General features: G+C 38.3%; 1 protein-coding gene across 2 annotated transcripts in view; it reads right to left on the bottom strand.

Moving 5' to 3' along the window:
- LOC123314742 (furin-like protease 2) overlaps positions 1-18,808 on the bottom strand; it is a 282,497-nt gene that overhangs the window by 138,826 nt on the left and 124,863 nt on the right. For both annotated transcript variants that reach the window (XM_044900056.1, XM_044900054.1), the window contains exon 3: positions 11,614-11,718. In XM_044900056.1, the coding sequence (XP_044755991.1) occupies positions 11,614-11,718 (105 nt within the window). The remainder of the gene's footprint in view (positions 1-11,613; positions 11,719-18,808) is intronic.

Here is an 18,808-nt window from a genome sequence, read left to right on the forward strand (position 1 = left end):
CTGTGGACCTACCTCTCCCCCTTGTTAAGTCGCGAACCCCTCTCGCTCTATTTTATGTCGTCGCTCAAAGTTGAAAAATCGTTCGAAGGTAGGTCTACACATGTGTGACATTCCATAGTGACAGTGCTCCGTGACTGTGTCAGGATATAGATTGGGGGAGCGGTAAATTGTCGCTTTTTACTGGCACGATGTGACCCCTACGAAATTGATGAAATAAAAGGACGTAACGAGCGTTCGCGAAAATTCAGCAATTTACAATCAAATCGAAAGAGATATGTTTGACCCTGTATATATTATGAGGTCTGCGACCTAAAACTACCCAGACCTATAATTTGGTCAGTATTCGAGCTAATTCGGCGTGTGGGGCGTCAAATTGTAGATTTCTGCAATATCTTTCGAAATAATTGAGTTCGATTTTTTCAGGATGGCGTGATTTTGGGGAGGCATAATTTCATATTTGAAATTCTGTTTGTTGACATAAAAGAGGTATATATCTTTATTATTGTAATATGAGGATGTACTGATATCTAGTTAGCCTAGACCAGTTCCATGCATATAAATCATATTGCGTTAGCGTTACCATAGCAACGAACAATAACTCATTAGAAGTGTCAGTGTGAAGTTTGAGGTCAAAAAAGTAAACCAGAGTTACGTAATAAATTGAATGAAAGTGTCCACCGAAATTGTGAAAAGCGAAAAATCGAGTATCGAGCCAACATCATGTACCTGTATTTAAAAGGGTTAAGAGCTAAGCAGATTTAAGGAGATTTGCTTGATACCCTTAGTGATCAATGTCCTTCGTATGCGACCATGAAAAATTAGACTGCAAGCTTCAAAAGAGGTATATTTTCCATTGAAGGTGATGACCGATCGGGAAGTTCAGTTTCTGTGTCAGTTCCCGAAAATATTGATGCAGTTCATAACATGATTTTATCAGACTGTCGAATTGGAATAAAACGGATATCTGAAGCACTGAATATTTCATACGAACGCGTTCATCATATAGTTCACGTCAATTTGGACATGAGAAAAATTGCTGCAAAATGGATACCCAAATGTTTGAACGTTGACCTAAAGCGTGCAAGGGTAGAAGCATCGCGTTGGATCTGTGCTCGATTTGAAAACTATGTAGACTTCTTAAACCGAATTGTTACTATGGATGAGTAATCATGATTGAACTATTGGATAAGGGTAGAACAATAACCGGAGATTACTATTCGACATTACTGACCACTCTACGAGAAAAAATTAAAGAGAAAGGCCGCTGAAAGCTATCCAAAGATGTTTTGTTTTTGCAGGACAACGCCCCTACACACAAATCTCATGTTGCCATGCAAAACATTCGTGATTTAGGGTTCGAATTACTAGAACACCCCCCTTATTCACCAGATTTGGCTCCATCCGACTACCATCTCTTTCCTCAACTGAAAAAAAGGAAAAGGTAGTAAATTTTCTTCCAACGTGGAGGTAATAAAAGCAGTGGAGGCCTGGTTTGCAGAGAAAGAAGAAACATTTTTTTTGAAAGGTCAAGAGACGTTGCAGATTCGCTGTAATAAATTTATCCAATTAAGAGGAGAATATGTTGAGTAATGAACTATTTTGACATTGAAATTGTGTTTGGTTCTATAGTTGTCTAAGAATTTTTCAATATATCCTAGTATGTTAGAAATAAAACTACTTATAAATGTCGAAACCCGTAGAAGATTTGTGACATCGAAGTTCAAGTTCTTTTTGCAATTACACTGTTTCACATTTCGCTTGAAATCTTCCACTGGAACACTTGTTGCACTCTTGTCCTCCTAATGAAGATGATTTTCCGGCGGAAACCAAAATTAATTGGTGAATGTGATAATAATAGTTGTCTGAGAAGCGTTATCACGGAAGCCAAGCTATTGGTAGATCCTTTGAAGTCGATGCTTTGTAACTAGTAATTAAATCAGCAGGAGGTAGGTCATCTGGGGTTGAACTGTAGACATTGTTCATCATCAATTGAACTATTGCGGATGACTCTGATGCGTTAATGATTGAGCAGATAGTTACAGTAACTCTTTAGGTATTATTGATGAATTGATGTATGTGTCTCGTCTTCAATGACGTACAAAGACCATTGTATAACTTATCACAAGTCAGAAATCGTGTGTGGGTGTAGAACCACCGAACCTAATTATTCTTTTTTTCCTCCGGATATTCCGAGCACAGCCAGACCATAGAAGATACGACTCCGTTGTTGATTCAGTCGCCCGATAAGGTCTATGACTAATCGAGGTGATTCCAAGGTACGCCCTAGGACGTCAAGATCCACGGAACTCCGAAACGTCTCCACTGATATATGCACGTATTATATCATATTCATAGAGTGGTTACAAGGCTTACCTTAAAGCCCCGATATTTCTCTGTCGCGGATGCGAAATGGGCAGGACCCGTCAACCGCAGGGTTCGCGCATCACTCTTCCCTCTCGCAGAGGTTTGACATTCGCAAACCGCGGCGATACGTTTTCATTATTTCAGACAAAAACGGTAGGAGACGTTTCCTAGAATTCGAATAGGGGATGTTGAAAAACGTCCGTACATAGATTCGTAATCGGCTTTCGCGTACAAAGCTTTTAGTGCGTGGGAGCTTTAGTTCGGTTCTGAAAGACTGCTCGAACATAACGACTAATGAGCCATCGAAAAATTTGTTCGTCCAGCAGGATCCGAGTTTCAAAGGATGAGGCTCTCTGTTCGAATTGAGTGATTGAGTTATTATAGTCTATTCATTTCTGCAACGACATGACGTCAAGTATTAGAGTCATTCGGGGTAACTGAGCGCAGTGGGTAAGTGTGCGCAGTGCGTATATCTCGACTATGCAATGTATGAAAGAGGGGTTCATTTGGGTGAAGCAAGGGCGCAAAATCGCCATATTAGTTTTTCATAGGAGTGCGCCGTGCCACGTTTCTTCAACTTTTTATTTGCAATCAATCAAATTCACTAGTTTTCTTGTTAATTTTTAGTATCTCTGCAAATTCTGCCAGGTCCAAGTTCCGAGTCCGACAGTGTTAAACAATATTTTATTCGATCATGGGCATATTAATCTAAATATATAATAAAAAATTTTAGGTTCTCTTAGCTGCTCAACTCTATAAGAACGTCAATTCAAATTTTGGCTTACTGGGGAAAGTGTGCGCGGGTAAGTGTGCGCATAGATTCATTATATGGGCATTAGTTCAGTAAGGAATAAATTATGACATTGTTGATTTTCTTGGTTAAGACTCGATCAATATTGTCCTATTTGTTCTGAAAAATATGAAGAGCTACCAACAGGGAATGTATCAAGTGTTGTGTTCACCAAGAATTGTGGCACGAACAATAATGCACTGCTTGTAAAAAGACGCTTCTGTATTGACAATAAACAGCACTTCTCTAATATTGTAACATTTTGATGACATAATTTTGTAATTTGTTTTGATAGTGTGGTTCACTAAGCACTGCGTTCACTTACCCAGTGAGGGTGCGCACACTTACCCGCAATACGAGGCATGTGAACGCACTCCGACTTTCTCTATTAAATTCTTTTTTGCGGAAAGAAAACGTTTTTGTTTGTTTGCTTTTTGATGTTTTCTTATAGATTAGAAAATTCTCTATCTTATGAATATGTTTTGATTTTCCTAGCTTCAACATTTGAAACAGGGTATGGCTTGAAAGGCAAAAGTGCGCATAGTTGCCCCGAATGACTCTTCTTGTGAAACAACGTTGCCCGACTGTCAAAAGTATCCCACTGTCACCTACCGCTTGCATTATCATGCGATGAATAATTGAGCCCAGAATTTTGAAAGGTGCCAGAGTCCAGTCATTAAAATGTTTCCAGGAGCCACAAAAATACACTACTGGACGAAAAATTTTCCACGAAATTCATTTTGAAATAACTTTTCAAGGTGTGCATCGATTTTGAACATTTTGTTGTCTATATGTAGCCCATTTTTAGTTTAACACCTGATGTCGAGTCAGCTGGAAACTGACAGTTGCAATTTCCTCTAAATTTCTGAACACCCTGTTGAGGAAATTAGTGACGCAATGATAGGTCTTAAAATGAGTTTTTGAAGCAGATGGTGGAAAATTTTCATTCTGATTACAAGTTGGAAATGGGGAATTCTCCTCAATTTGGGTTATCACAGCATATGCAAGTTTGAACTGAGTAATTATGAGTTTCATTCATGAATTTTTCAAGTGCACCGCAGAAACTATTCAAAATCATTCTTCAAATGTGAGGTTTCAAAATTTAAATCGCTTCGTTTCTAGTTTACGATTTGGCGACAGAGCCTACTAGAAATAAAAAGAACAATGGCTTGTTCATAAAATAACAGCTGTTGATTTACAGCCATCAAGCGCGTACTAACTGGTGAACTTCAACAGCAAGCGGCCATAAAAATCCCATAAAATTTTACCTTCCTCGTTCGTCGCAGACTTCATGGACAGCTGTCTTTGTCTATCTCATTTAGATAGTGTATTTGTTGTCCTTTATTATCAAATCATATTTCAGCCTATGTTGCCAACTTGTGCAATAGAAACGAAACGCTTTAAATTTTAAATAACCATTTTTATTTTTAACTAGCTGACCCGGCAAACCTAGTTTTGCCATTTAAATTATTTCTAGGGTAGATAATAATAACTAACTCATCGTGATTGCTCGATTGGTCGTTAAAAAAATTGTACAGCTTAAAAGGAATGCCTTTTTTTCTGTTCTGTACAATTTTTTTTGGGAATATTTTGTTATATAAACCTTGCCCTAACAATCATAAAAAAGAATTGTCCAATTTGGTGCGATCGTTCGAACAATAAAGCATTTTGAAGTAAACCATAGATCCTCTTTTATTAATATAGAGATTTTCAAGTACTTTAATAATTTTTTTGAGAAAGGGTTGAAATGGTTATTTCAAAATGTGATGTTTCAAAGATATTTCATAAAAAATACATCATTTTCGTCACAAGGAGCATTCCCTGTTGCCCTATCGTGTACGTTTCCTATCGAGCTATTTCTCTCTTGGAATGATTATTACCTCCCAGCAATATTCAAATATTACATTTTCATTGCCTCCTTCTACAAGTACATGAAGGATTGCCGAACATTCGATATGTGATTGTCGATATATGTTCGAATGGTTCGAAATTTGAACAGCCACCCCCTCGCCATCGCATACAAGCAATAACCAACGAAATGACTACGAAATTATACAAACGACCTATCATTACAAGACCGTCCGTACCAATAAAGCGATTTGATGAATAAATCACGGGACAATCCAGCTCAAATACGAATATGAGCCGGTAAAATATTATAGTTCCTCAGACGGTATTTATTGAAGACGAATAAGGGCTGCAGTTTATTGTCATCCGGACAGGAATACCAATGAATTGTATCAGCAGTTCCTGAAATCCACATCAATTACAGCACGACACGAACAGAAAACTCACGTGACGTACGAGCAGTCGCGTTATACGCAGTTGGTAGTCATGAATTCGGGGAGAAAGTCAATTCAGCGAATTTTCGTGGTTGACATATGTACCTACGGCGTGCAGGCAAAAGGGTTGGAAGGAAATATATCATCCGTCATTTGATGATATCGAAATCGCAAATTTTCATTCTGACTTGATCAGTCGGATACGTTTTAACTTTAGAATTCACTCGATGTGATAGCTACCAGAAATTTTTTTAAATTCTATCCTGAGTTTATCCGACTATGGGCTCTTGAGATCAACATTAGACCGGAAAATTAATCGGACAAAAAAATTGCTGGAATTCGATCTAGAATAACTTTTTTCGACCAATTTCCATCATTTTTCGATAAGTTGCTGATTTTTTCATGTGAATCACGACCTGAATTTTATGGAGATGGTGAGTGGATGAGGCAATCTCTGGAGAATATAGCGGGAGCGGTAAAATGATTAACTTGGGAGTTTCTGAATATTTTTTCACGACTTTTACTATATAAAGCCTTTCAACGTTATACTTTTCTGTTCATGAGGCACTCAATTGCTCTGCTTTTGAATGATTCCCAAAGAATTCAATAGGGAATCCTCCTTATGACGAAAATTATCCATTTTTTAGGAAATATCTTTGAAACGCCACATTTTGAAATGACCATTTCAACCGTTTCTCCAAAAAAAAATTTTTTAAGTACTTAAAAATGAAAAAAAAAATTGGTATTTAAAATTCAAAACGTTTCGTTTCTATTGCACAAGTTGGCAACATCGACTGAAATATGCGTTGATAATAAATGATAACAAATACACTATCTTGATGAGAAAGACAAAGATGGTTGTCTATGAAGTCTGCGACGAACGAGGAAGGTCGTAAAATTTTATGGGATTTTTATGGCCGGCTGCTGTTGAGGCTCGCGAGTGAGTACGCGGCTCATGATGGCTGTAAATCAACAGCTGTTATTTTATAGAGAAGCTCTGTATGGCGAATTGGCAGAGGGAGTCCGGAAACCAGGAGGCCAGTATAAGCGGTTTAAGGATACACTACATCAATCCCTAAAATAAATTGATGCCAATCATAGCTGGGAACAACTAGCGTTAGACAGGTCACAGTGGAGATCTATGGTGCACAGTTATAATGGAGACTCGAGAAGAATTCAGCGGCGGCCAGATCTGGTTGGTGACTATCCATGCCCGGAGTGTGGAAGGATCTGTAGGTCATCGTTGGGTCTCTTCAGTCACAGTCACAGCACACAGTCGCAATTAGCCCTAAGAAATTATAAGTCTGTTCTTTTTTATGTCTTTTTGTAGATTTATTCCCGGTAACGGGATACAGCAATGAATGAATGAATAAAGAAGCCATTGTTCTTTTTATTTTCTAGTAGGCGCTGTTGCCAAATCGTAAACTAGAAACGAAGCGATTTAAATTTTAAAACGTCATATTTGAAGAATGATTTTGAATAGTTTCCGCGGTGCCTTTGAAAAATTCATGAATGAAACTCAATTATTCAAAATTTGCATATTGTGTGATCACCCAAATTGAGGAGAATTCCCCATTGTACAGAAACTGCTTGTTAAGTTAGCCTACATGGTCCTGCAAGCGCCCCTTGCATTTAAATTTGCCTCCGAGTTTTTTTGGCCGTCATAAGAGAGATTTCAGTTGAAGCATTGTCGCCATAAACATCCACAAGCATTCGCCCTTTTCTTCGATTCAGATCAGAACTCCTCCTGCAAATGCTGTTAGGTTGACAGAAAATCCAACATATTCAACAGTGAAAAACAAGGTTTTTTATGGAAATCAAAGCTATATGAATTGAATATTATGGACATTCATCTAGTAGACATTGATACTGAATAAAAAACAATAATAGTAATGAAATAACAGCGATTATTAATTAGTTCAATTTCAAAGATAGGCTGTGATAAAACTGTGTTGTTATTTATTCTCGAGTAATGATAAGTGTTTACAGCTATTATGAATTAAAATTAACTGCAAGGTGAATAATTGAATGTTATGAATGTCTCACAAAAGAATTTCAATGTTCTTGCCAAATAAACACAATTAAACGCAATATACGATAAACTGGTTATATTTTTCGCTTTTGTCAGAGAAGGAACTACTGCCCAACTCTTCATTACCAATTGATCATTTTCCTATATGTCGAAAAACTAATCATATCCGAGTGTTGTTGCCGCGGCTGTCCGGGACCCCGACAAGAAAGTTTTTCCATTATTATCGGGACAATTCATTGGTCGCCCTCGATGTAGGTGAGTCCTGACAACGCTGACGCATTTTCGTTCGATCCCGACTTGTTTGGATGTGCCGCAGATGAAATGGCCCGAAAATACGCAAACAAATAAACATAACCCGCCGACCTGTCAGGGAACTTTCGGGAAATTGCCACGTCGTATTATGTTCGATTCATTTTAGCCAGACGGGTCGGCCGGGAGCTGCGGCTGCTTCCTCCGGTTCGAACTCCGGTAAAACGAAGAACATCAGCACAACTTGACAAACTCCGGCTGCCCGGAGCAACGCCAGGCCTTCAGTTAATACAGCGCGAGAGCTCAGCGCTACGAAGAACAAGGTCGAGTTTGTGTTGGAGGTGGAATATAATCATAGGGCTGCTTACTTTCCGACTGAGGATGTTATTGCAACATCGAAACACATTAAGTGGTTTATAAACTCGTTTTAAGGAAAGTCCTTCGATACATTTTCACCAACAAGTAGGTACACGTGAATAAACGATAACGAAAAAAAGTACAACAATAATAAACGAGATTAATTCAGATGCACAACAATTGTTACGATTTGAATCGAACTCAAGAACTGCCATCACTCAAAGTATCAAGAGAAATACCATTTGGTCGCGAGAGCGTATATGCTGACCATGGATTCGGCCTCATTTGACCTTCTCAGTGCGACACAACTCGCGCCCCGACGAAAATAAAACGAATTGACGATTCCTTCATTCAGCACCTGAATTAATTAGCTCCATTGAGAAGGGCAACTTCAGCAGCGTATCCTTAACGTCCCTTAACCCTCACGTCACCGCCCTCATTGTAATATATGGAATGTCGCACCCTTATAGGGTGCGACAAAAAATCTCGGGAGGAAATGATCGCCGTAGCCGCAAACAAACGGGGGATAAGGAGGGTAAATTTTCATTTCCCAACGGGATTATAACGCGCCCCGATTTTCCTGTCCGCGATCACGTGTTCATCCGGCGCCCGGGCGGCTTTATACCTGTGGGGCGGAGGGAAATAATGGGAGCCATTTTTCCGAGGTTACCCGGAGAAATAATAGAGGCGGCGTAATAACCATAATGATTATTCTGCTTGGCGGGCATACATCTTCTTAGGCCATTGTGTTAAGTTTATTATGGCTTACGTTTGTAATTGAAACAACGCGTCATCTCGCGTATACACAGCGAGAGCCGTTATTCCCGAAGATTGCGTAATTTACTAGAAACGTCGCAAACGTACACGGACCGAAGGGGTGGAGGATTGTCGGGGGTTAACGCCGGTGCCGTTGTTATGCCATTTTATAGCCTTTTTCCACGGTTCAACGTTCCCGATTGAAACGGGAAGTGGAATCAGATGTTTTACAATGGAACTCTTTCGGAATTCGATTTTATTATGAACTCGAAAACGAGACCTCTGTGTTGAATTTCCAACTCAATTTTCGGTTGATTTATAACGGGGAGAAGTGAATGACTCCATGTTATTCGGTTCGTTTTTTCACAATGGGAAAGAGAGCTGTGTTTATTTCGTTAAAATCTGATTGTGATAGATGCACGAGAACCATGAAATGTGAAATGAAACAGAGGTTCTCCAGATATATTTGAGTGGCATCATGGCGGTTCTTGTTTTATTTATTGGGCCAGTTCATAAAGAAGCAATCGACACGTTTGGCGAAGCCAAAAGTAGTTCTTCAATGTGCACCAAATTTCTTTTCTGCCCAGGCTCCTAATGCCTTGAAAAAACATTATTTTTCTCTAATTAGTGAGTCAATATATTACACCGATAAAGGTCATAGAGGTGGTAAAAAAAGGGGGTAGTATCGCGGTTTTTGGGGCCCCGTAGGGCCCCGGCGGTTTCGAGTGGAGCGAGAATTCGCCTTTACGAGAAACACTTTTTCAGGATCAGATGACAGCGACACGTGCAAAACGTTGGGAGCTCGGGAGATCACACAGAGTCCGAATTAAAAGTGTCATCAGTATACTTGCGTATCACCTGTTAGACTAAACACAAGTGTCAACTGTATGACCCGAGACAAGGCCGAGGCACCAGAAATTGTAATAAAAATGTAACAAATTGTGGACATCCTCGCAGATGGCATCTGGTTTTAACCAGATGCCATCCACGCTTTAGCGTGGATGTCGTCGAGTTTTTCATTGGGGTGCAAAAGTACATATGCTGATGTGATATGCTCTCCATGTATTTCAGAAATTCTTGGTAATTGAAGGAGTCTTAAGAAAGCGTTGGTGGGCCACACACACACAAAATTCAAATGTATAATTGCGACTTGCTAAGTCAGAATTCTGAATCACAAGTCGGAATTCCGAATTGCAAGTCGGAATTCTGAGTTACAAGTCGGAATTCTGAGTTTAAAGTCGGAATTCTGAGATAAAAGTCAGAATTCTGAGATGCAAGACTGTTGTGGGGCTAGAATTGGTAGAATGACATTTGCTTTCTTTGTTGCATTCGATTGTTGTCGAATCGTGTGAGCAAAATGCCCTCTGTAGAGCAGATTTGTCTCATTTAAGGCATATTTAGGCACATTTGGACCCTTAACCTACGCCTACCCTATCTCTTTTCTTTCAAAAGTTTTAACGGACGTTATTGATTGTGACAAGCTCACAGAGCTTCTGAGGGGTTCGTCGTTACCTAAGGAGAATCAGGATAATATGATAATATATCTGTAGTATCCATATATGCTCGAGGGGTGATAATAAGACGATCGCTTCTTCGTATTTTGACACGATTTTCGAAGGCCTCTCGCGAGCACTTTATAGCGATTACTTAGGACTAACGGCCAGTTTCATAATCAAACTTAAATCCCCTTCAATTTTAAAGCTTTTCTTTAACCCCACCGAAACTGACCTTAAACGAAACTTAGAGTGACTTTGAACTTGATTATGAAACTGGATGTAGGAATTTCGATAGTGCTCGAATCACTAAGCACTAGAAAAGTTTTGGAAAAGTTCCCAGGAGCATAATTCTTGGGAGTACAAAAATACTCCAAGTGCTTTCATGAGCACTGAGCACGAAGCTTTGGGACAGCTCAGCTATGGTGCAACCAAAGAGAAGAATAGAATATCATTTCATTCATCCAAAATTCCTCCAAGAAGCCAAAAACACATTCACGGATCAAATGCAAAAAAACAAAAGTCATTAGACCTCCTCTGCCTTGCATCTCAAAATTCCGACTTACAAGTCGGAATTCCGACTTTCATCTCAGAATCCCGACTTGTGTCTCAGAATTTCGACTTGTATCTCAGAATTTTGACTTGCATGTCGGAAAGGTTTTGAAAAGTTCCTAGGAGCATTACTCTCGGGAGTACAAAAATACTCCAAGTGCTTTCACGAGCACTGAGCACGAAGCTTTGGGACAGCTCAGCTATGGTGCAACCAAAGTAAAAAATAGAATATCATTTCATCCAAAATTCCTCCAAGAAGCCAAAAACATATTCACGGATCAAATGCAAAAAAACAAGTCATTAGACCTCCTCTGCCTTGCATCTCAAAATTCCGACTTACAAGTCGGAATTCCGACTTTCATCTCAGAATCCCGACTTGTATCTCAGAATTCCGAGTTGTATCTCAGAATTTTGACTTGTATCTCAGAATTCCGACTTGTATCTCAGAATTCCGACTTGTATCTCAGAATTCCGACTTGTATCTCAGAATTCCGACTTGTATCTCAGAATTCCGACTTGTATCTCAGAATTCCGACTTGCATGTCGGAATTCTGACTTGTATCTCAGAATTCGGAGTTGCAAGTCAGAATTCTGACTTGCATCTCAGAATTCCGACTTGCAAGTCAGAATTCCGACATGCATCTCCGAATTCCGACTTGCAAGTGAATTTTTTTTTGTGTGGCTTTCCTAGAGTCTCGAGATCTTCGAATATCGAGTATAACCTAGTGACTTACTTACCTCGGGTTCATTGATGAGCTTTTCATGGTGTTCATCATTGGCATCTAACGATCTTTTGTGGACGCGAACGTGCTCGAAGAGGTAGAATCCTTTCAAGCTGCCAACCTGCAAGAAAAAAACATTGAAATGTTTCCCTTTCAATCGAATTAAATTGAATTACTTTTAAGGGATCAGAGAGCCAGTATTCCATTTCGGAAACGACTCTCAAAGTTGAGTGAGCGTTTTCGATTTTTCATTGTACTTTGTGTAGGATATTACTTTTTTCCAGTTAACAGCTCCTGTACCTATTTAAAAAAACAACAGCACGAGATAAAAACGCCAAAACCAGAAGCGAAATGTAAACGGTATAAAAAACGTGCCATAAGCATTCAATTCCAAACGGACCACGTTTCGTTCGAGATCTAAACACCCCTCAATACACGAGAATCGGACGATATGGGGAATCCGGGTCGGCAAAACATCGAAATTTACGTGGAATTAGAATAACAGGCGGTTTACTGGCGCGTTCCACGGACGAAAGGGTGCCATCGCTTCTCTACTGCGATAAATATCCGTCGATTTTCGAAGGTCGAAATGCAGAGTTACATTCCTCGTTAACTGGTTCTTGCGGTTAGGTCGATCTAGTTGTGTCGGATGGATCGTTTCAATTCGACGGTTCCGGAAAGGGATCATTCCGTGGAATATTCCGGTCCATCGGTTACGCGTTCACGGCTCTGGAGCCTATCGTACACTCTCGTTAATTGAAGATTTTCGTATGCATTGGGTTTCGAACCACGATCGCCAAATCAAAATGTTCGAAATTCTGGGATCTGCAGGCTTCTTCGTGACGAGTTAAGTCGAAATGTACAGGGTGGGCAAAATTCGTTGTCAACTCAGGGGATCTCGTGAACTATGAGAGCTAGAAGAAAACGGATGACAAATTCCTAGCTCTTTTTCAGAAAAACGAAGAATAGTGAAAACCGTTTCCTCCTAAGATTCTTCGTTTTTGGGTTATTAGCAAAAAATGAGATTTTGACGATTTCGAAAAGTTCTCATAACTTTTTTGTCTTTGAAGTTATACATCTGAAATTTGAACTTCCTACAGGCACTTTCCTACGTAGAATCTACTGACAAGCTCAAAATAATTTCTCGAAATTGCGTTTTTTTTTTAATGCAGAATTTTATTGAATTTTTTAGTTTTGAATTTCAAAGAAATCTTTTTCAGTAGATTCTATGTATAAAGGTGCCTAAGAAGGTTCAGGTTTCAGATCTGTAACATCACGGACAAAAAAGTTATGAGAACTTTTCGAAATCGTCAAAATCGCAATTTTTGTTTATAACTCAAAATCTAGAAATGATAGGCCGGTCCTGTTCTCAGATTTGGATTACTCTGGAAAAAGAGCTCGAGAATGTGTCATCCGTTTTTTTCTAGCTGCTATAGTCCTCGAGATGCCTTCAGTAGACAACGAATTTTGACTTTGAAGTTACATATTTGATACTTGAATCTTCTTAGGCACTTTCATACGTATAATCTACTGAAAAAAAATTTTTTCATATTAAAAAATTACAAATTCAATAACTTATTGTTGCTTCAACCGATATTAACATTCTTAAAATTCAATAAAAGTTTGCATTCAAAAAAATGCCCAATAATTCAAAAATTGAGAAATATTTTGAACTAGTCAGTGGATTTTAAATGAAAAAGTGCCTGTAGAAGGTTCAAGTTCCAGATCTGTAACTTCAAAGACAAAAAAGTTATGAGAACTTTTCGAAATCGTCAATATCTAAGTTTTTGCTAATAACTCAAAAACGAAGAATCGTAGGAGGCTACGGTTCTCACCATTCTTGGTTTCTCTAAAAAACAGCTCGGAAATTTGTCATCCGTTCTCTTCTAGCTCTTATAATTCTCGTGATCCCCTCAATAGACAACGAATTTTGCCCACCGTGTACAGAAGATATTGAGTGAAATGTATGGCATGTTTCTGTAATAGGCCACCCACGGTAGGACACCCTGTATACATTAATTCCTGGAAAATTGCGAATTTCACATTTCTCGCTATTTATCAGGAATAATATAAATTTTCTTATCCCAAAAGGTTCGATCATTTCAATTAAGCTTCGGCGACGTCAATATTATCGGTATTTCATGTTCCATCAAATAGGCCATATTTCAATGACCCTTAAATAGGAATTCAAGCATACCATCTTCATATCGATCGAGTTTTCCACATTCAACGAACTAAATTAGCTCAGGAGCACCGGATTTTGAATTTCCCTCAATTCTCCATGCAGGCCCTCTTGCCGAGAGCATATTTTCCGTTTAAGGTTGAGTATCTGAAATGGATTTCGTAGCCGGTGAAAAGACTGCAATGGTCACAACGATTTATTTTGTTGTTCTACAAATCTACAGCGAGATGCAGTTGCAAAATGGCGAAAGCGCGAGCTAATGTTCTGTGGTGGGCATAAATTCACCGCATTCTTCGATATTAAATCAAAATTTAGAACTGTCCTTTTCGGAGGGAAAAATGGAGGATTGAAATTTAAAAGGAACGTTGGGTTTCAACAACTTGGTAACTGCAAGATAACGCTAATCAATCGAAATTTACTAGTTTTTCCATTTGAAACCTCACGCAGGTTCACTGAAAGAAAAAGAAATCTTCTAGTATACAAACATTTGTATTTTAAAAATAGTAACGAACATTCCTCATTCTGATATACATTTTTAAGCTGACTGGATTCAAAATACAGTCAGCATTTACGTCAAAGAATTTTCTCGCATCAAAGATGATGAGGAATTGCTTCGAATTCATTCTCAAGAATAAATCTGAATAGAAAATTCGACATCGAATACATAAAATTATGCATTTCACTCAACGTCCAAGAGATTTCATAAACATTTCGAATGCATATTTCAAGCACCCAGTCTCGTGCTTAATGCTGAATAGATTGATATTTCACTTGCGTAAGAATGCAAGGACTTGTAAGCCCTAGAAACAACCATTAATACCTACGTCTCAAATAATAATGGAAACATTTTGTTTTTCCTGGAACCGAGACCATTTACGTACGGTTTATAAAAAGCAAGGCTGAATACTGGAAATAGTTAACAGTAACTTGAATCCCTTGCCCCAGATAGGTTAAATTTCTTGCTGAAAGAGATATTTAGTTTTATGACACGCAATATACTGAATGAATAGCGAAAAAAATTCAAGGGTGATTCATAGTCAAAAATTCATGTTGTTTTTTCATTGGAAGAACAATTAGAGACACGATGTATATGATATATTCCGAATCAGAAAAAATAAGGGACTGGAATATGTAAAAATAACATAGGGTTCATGTGTGAAGAAATGAAAGAAACCACTGTATCACTGAAGTGGAGGATTGAAAAAAAATCTTCAACTACCCCACTTCGTTTTACATGAAGAGAAGTGTCTGTACAGGGTGGGCAAAATTGATAATATCTGAACTATAACTTTTTGATCAAAAGAGAATTATAACACGCCACTGGAATGCAATAAAAAAGTGTCTGTATAATGTTTTCATTTCAACATCCTAGCACAAACAGAAACGGAGATAATGACCAAAATTGAAATCGCCCAAATTTAAATTTTGGTCTATGACTTGAAAACAAAAGAAGATAGAGGAATGCAATTGATAACACCATTAGCTTCTCGAAAACACACGACCGCAATGTGTCATTCATTTTCCTGCACACAGGTTAGGTTAGGTTAGGTTAGGTTAGGTTAGACCTAACCTACGACCGCAATGTGTCATTCATTTTCCTCTACACAGGTTAAAAAGTTGTAGTTCAGATATCACCAATTTTGCCCACCCTGTACTGGATGGGCAGAATTCGTTGTCTACTGAGGGGATAAGAGCTAGAAGAAAATGGACAACACATCTCCGAGCTCTTTTTCAGAGAAACAAAGAATGATGAAAACCGTAGCCTCCTACGATTCTTCGTTTGTGAGTTATTAGCAAAAACTTAGATTTCGACGATTTCGAAAAGTTCTCATAACTTTTTTGTCTTTGAAGTTATAGATCTGAAACTTGAACTCCCTACAGGCACTTTCTTACGTAGAATCCACTGACAAGCTCAAAATATTTTCTCGAAATTGCGTTTTTTTTTTAATGCAGAATTTTATTGAATTTTTCATTTTTGAATTTCAAAGAAATCTTTTTCAGTAGATTTTATGTATAAAGGTGCCTAAGAAGGTTCAGGTTTCAGATCTGTAACATCACAGACAAAAAAGTTATGAGAACTTTGGGAAATCGTCAAAATCCAAATTTTTGTTTGTAACTCAAAATCTAGAACTGATAGGCCGGTCTTGTTCTCAGATTTGGACGCCAGTGGCGTACTATGATTTTTTCCAACAGGTATATTTGCTGAGCTACAGCATAAAGATGTATTTTTTTATGAAAACCGTAGTTTGAAATGACTTAGAAAAACTGAGGGTGATGTATAATATATTTCTGAAGCGGTAAAAAAATTGCGATTCTTTCTAAGTCATTTTAAACTACTGTTTTCATTAGAAAATACACAACTTTATGTTATAGCTCAGCAAATAAACCTGTAGGAAAAAATCATAGTAAGCCACTGAATTACTATCAAAAAAGTGTCTGTATAATGTCTTCATTTCAACAGCCTAGCACAAACAGAAACGGAGATAATGACCAAAGTTGAAATCGCCCAAATATAAATTTTGGCCTATAACTCAAAAACAGAAGAAAATAGAGGAATGCAGTTGATATCATTATTAGCTTCCCGAAAAAAGACGACATAAATGGTACATTTATTTTTCTCTATCTAGTTGGGTTAAAAAGTTGTAGTTCAGGTATCACCAATTTTGCCCACCCTGTACACTTTCCCTACTTGTTGTCCCCAGATTTCGCAATTTTTCTTACGTCCCAATATCCGAAATGGATCGACCCTCGACGAAAATATTGTCTCTCCGAATTCCCATGGAAAAAATACAGCCTTGATAAAAAAGTATACAGTAGACGGGAAAGTGTCAATATTTATGGCACTATATCGGATAGGAAATTGTGTACAAATTCCATAACTCCCCCCCTATCGGTTTTTAGACCCCACTTCCGAGACAAACCGCCGAATAAAAACAAGGGACATGAATGTATTTCCCGTTCCTGGGGGAAATATCCTCCAAGACATTATCGATCGACCCCCTTTCCAACGGGGGGAAGGTTGCAAGGAGGACAACATGTGCGGTCACCGAAGTGAGACATCAATCTTACGTCGTTCCCGAAATGGCTTTACAGCCATACAGCCGTAAATCTCGAAACTTTCAACCCTTCAAGATGGATTAGACGCCTCCCGGTCCCTGTTTTACAACTGTTTACGACACAATGGAGGTTCCTAACTTGATCCTGAAGCGAATCATAACGAAAGGAGGAATTTAAGTGACTCGCCTTATTGTTCTTGCGAGTTCTCGCAGACGTTAGGACCCGGTAATTGCGATTTTGTTAACTTCGTATTGCAACGGGGGAATTTCGGTCGGAGCGTTCCTACGGGTTCATGCATGTAATTACATGCACGCCACGCCGTGTAAAGGGATACGTCCTCGGCTACGGGGGTAGGGAATCGTCGGGGGCGAGGAAAACACCAACGATTAGGCGGACATTGTGTCGTGAGAGTTGTCTTAGTTTTTGGAGCGTAGAAGGGTCGGTCGAAAATGGGGTGAAATGAAGGCGGTGTTGGGATCTGAAGATTTGAGGTTTTCACGAATAGAAAGTAGAGATTCCGAATTAGTCCCGTACGGAGGCGCTTTTTTCGATATCGAATTTTGTCATTTTTAAATTAATTCGCGAAAATGACCAATTTTTGTTGTATTTCCCGAAGAAAGTCGATAGAATTCGACTCACTTACACTTACGCAGGTTGAGTTTTTGACTCGTACAAATATTTCAACAGTAGAAACGCTTTTTTCCTTTACCATTTTTTCCGATTCGGCCCTGATAAAAAAATACAGCCATTCTGAGTTTTCATAAGCAGCCACCCCTGGAAAAGCAAGATTACCTTAACAATAACGAGCTAAATCTGTGACACTACACATCGGTGGATTTCTTAAACAGAGTTCTATTCAGCCAAAGTACCAAGTTTCGAATTTCACAGATACTTTTCAAAGTGCTATTTAGAATTCAGGTCCGCTCATTCAAATAGTTATAACCTGATATTCTAAAATCCACAATACAACAGACGGTAGCGAACATATTCAATGTAAGAGAATTTATATTATGTTTCATCTGAATCTAAACGACTTATATTTCAGCTGAATATTTCCACAATCAGAAAGATTGTGAATGAAGAGGATGACGAAGAATTTCCTTCTATTGGGAGATCCAAAAAAGTGGTGGCATTTGAGAATTTTATGTTTGAGAGAATTATTGCGAAAAGTTTACTACAGGATTTCGATTAACGTCAACGTAGAATAAGTTACCAATTGATTTTTCATTTGACTTGTCCTATACATTGTAAATGTCTTAAGGTACCAATAAATACCTAATTTTATTAATATTATATCAATGCATTAAAATGAACAGCTACAAATACACACCAGTTGTCCTGCTAATTGTTTATTCATGTGAAATTTTTGTTAAAAGGTAAAGTTCATCTTGATTTGAAACTTCCTTTAATTCCTTTTACTTATATTGATGCAAGATGATTTTTGTTGAAGAATTTAACATTCTTGTAATTATCTGTTAATTCCTTCGGGAGATACCCATTCCCAAACACTGCAACATATGCATTTCATCTTCGGGTTAATATTTTTGAAATCTACAACTGATGTAACGTATTCAAACTTTAGCCAAAGAAGATAACGAACATTAACTCTCCTCAAGCTGGTGCACATATTATGATATTATACTGATCTCTTGTATTTTCCATGCGAAAACTAGATTTGGTATGCCTTCAATCAGTTTGTATAAACTTCAATTATGTTCGTCACATATTTTCCGAAGAGATTCGACATTGTGGTGAAATACATTATAACAGAAACTTTTACGTAGAACGGGCAACATAGCGTTGATTTAAAACCAAAAAATGTATTGACAAGCGTCATAACCCCACATTTTAGTACTATACAGAGTGAAATGTGTCAAATTTCCATGGCCAACCGACTGCTAAAATAAAAGTGAATGGAGTATACAAGATACACATTTTCATACTTTTTATGTTCAACCAGATTCCACCCTCT

The sequence above is a fragment of the Coccinella septempunctata genome, chromosome 6 (assembly GCF_907165205.1).
Source record: "Coccinella septempunctata chromosome 6, icCocSept1.1, whole genome shotgun sequence".
Taxonomy (NCBI): Eukaryota; Metazoa; Arthropoda; class Insecta; order Coleoptera; family Coccinellidae; genus Coccinella; species Coccinella septempunctata.